The sequence below is a fragment of the Cervus elaphus genome, chromosome X (assembly GCF_910594005.1).
Source record: "Cervus elaphus chromosome X, mCerEla1.1, whole genome shotgun sequence".
NCBI lineage: Eukaryota > Metazoa > Chordata > Mammalia > Artiodactyla > Cervidae > Cervus > Cervus elaphus.
In genome coordinates, this window is record NC_057848.1 from 58,570,034 (window position 1) to 58,571,957 (window position 1,924).

At 43.8% G+C, this 1,924-nt stretch overlaps 1 protein-coding gene across 1 annotated transcript; it reads left to right on the forward strand.

The window, feature by feature from the left end:
* Window positions 1-245: 245 nt before the first annotated feature.
* LOC122690323 (heat shock protein HSP 90-alpha-like) lies at window positions 246-1,721 on the forward strand. Its single transcript, XM_043897376.1, has one exon. The coding sequence runs from the start codon at window positions 261-263 to the stop codon at window positions 1,719-1,721; it is 1,461 nt and encodes a 486-aa protein (XP_043753311.1). The 5' UTR covers window positions 246-260.
* Window positions 1,722-1,924: the final 203 nt, after the last annotated feature.

Below are 1,924 nucleotides of genomic sequence, written 5' to 3' on the forward strand. Positions count from 1 at the left end.
ACAAAAATTAATTAGATATCATGACATACATATGAGACAAAGCCAAAATACATGCCACCTGCAAAGTACTGCAGTTCAGTGTCCCACTTTGGGTTGCCTGTTCTTATAATAAAAAGATTCTATCACCCTGGGAATCACAGTGAAATGGCTAAAGCAGAGGCTCAACAACCTCACATTGACATCTACTCCCCCTGCTACCTTCCTGTTCCCCAAGACCTCTCTTCTCTTTCTTCTCTTGCCCTTAACAAAACTAGCTGTGCATGGTGACTGTCCCTGTCACTGAAGGCCTTGGCAACACAACACCCTTCGGGTTTTCTGATGTAGTTCAAGTAATCAACCAGCAGATGGCGCTGCTCCTTTTTGTGGAGAAGGAACGTGATAAGGAAGTTAGTGATGATGAGGCAGAAGAGAAGGAAGACAAAGAGGAAGAGAAGGAGAAAGAAGAAAAGGAGTCTGATGACAAGCCTGAGATAGAAGACGTTGGCTCAGATGAGGAGGAGGAAGAGAAGAAGGACGGGGACAAGAAGAAGAAGAAGAAGATCAAGGAGAAGTACATCGATCAAGAAGAGCTGAACAAGACAAAGCCTATCTGGACCAGAAACCCTGATGACATCACTAACGAGGAGTACGGAGAGTTCTACAAGAGCCTGACCAACGATTGGGAGGATCACTTGGCGGTCAAGCATTTTTCAGTTGAAGGACAGTTGGAATTCAGAGCCCTTCTTTTTGTCCCAAGACGAGCTCCTTTTGATCTGTTTGAAAACAGAAAGAAGAAGAACAACATTAAGTTGTATGTTCGCAGAGTTTTCATCATGGATAACTGTGAGGAGCTAATCCCTGAATACCTGAATTTCATTAGAGGTGTGGTGGACTCTGAGGATCTTCCTCTGAACATTTCCCGTGAGATGTTGCAACAAAGCAAAATTTTGAAAGTTATCAGGAAGAACTTGGTCAAAAAGTGCTTGGAACTCTTCACTGAACTGGCAGAAGATAAAGAGAACTACAAGAAGTTTTATGAGCAGTTCTCTAAAAATATTAAGCTTGGAATACATGAAGATTCTCAAAATCGGAAGAAGCTTTCAGAGCTGTTGAGATACTATACTTCTGCTTCTGGTGATGAGATGGTTTCTCTCAAGGACTATTGCACAAGAATGAAGGAAAACCAGAAACACATCTATTACATCACTGGTGAGACGAAGGACCAGGTAGCCAACTCTGCCTTTGTGGAGCGTCTCCGGAAGCACGGCTTGGAAGTGATCTACATGATCGAGCCTATTGATGAGTACTGTGTGCAGCAGCTGAAGGAGTTTGAGGGGAAGACCTTAGTGTCAGTCACCAAAGAGGGCCTGGAACTTCCAGAAGATGAGGAAGAGAAAAAGAAACAAGAAGAAAAAAAGACAAAATTTGAAAACCTTTGCAAAATCATGAAGGACATTTTGGAGAAGAAAGTTGAAAAGGTGGTTGTGTCTAACCGGTTGGTGACATCCCCATGCTGCATTGTGACAAGCACATATGGCTGGACAGCAAACATGGAACGGATCATGAAGGCTCAAGCCCTGAGAGACAACTCAACGATGGGTTACATGGCAGCCAAGAAGCACCTGGAGATCAACCCTGACCATTCCATCATCGAGACCTTGAGGCAAAAGGCAGAGGCTGATAAGAATGACAAGTCTGTGAAGGATCTGGTCATCCTGCTGTACGAATTCATAGGTTCTTAATCGCTCAATATTGCACCTCATAAAACTCGATAACCTAGTGGATCAGCCAATTCTGTAGTCTATGCTTGCTTGCTACTCAAAGTGTGGTCCAGGGACCAGCAGCATCAGCATCACCTGGGAACTTGTGACTCTGAATCCTCCACCAAAGACCTATTGAATCAGGACTTTCTCTTTCATAATACGTCTAGTGATTCCAGTGCACA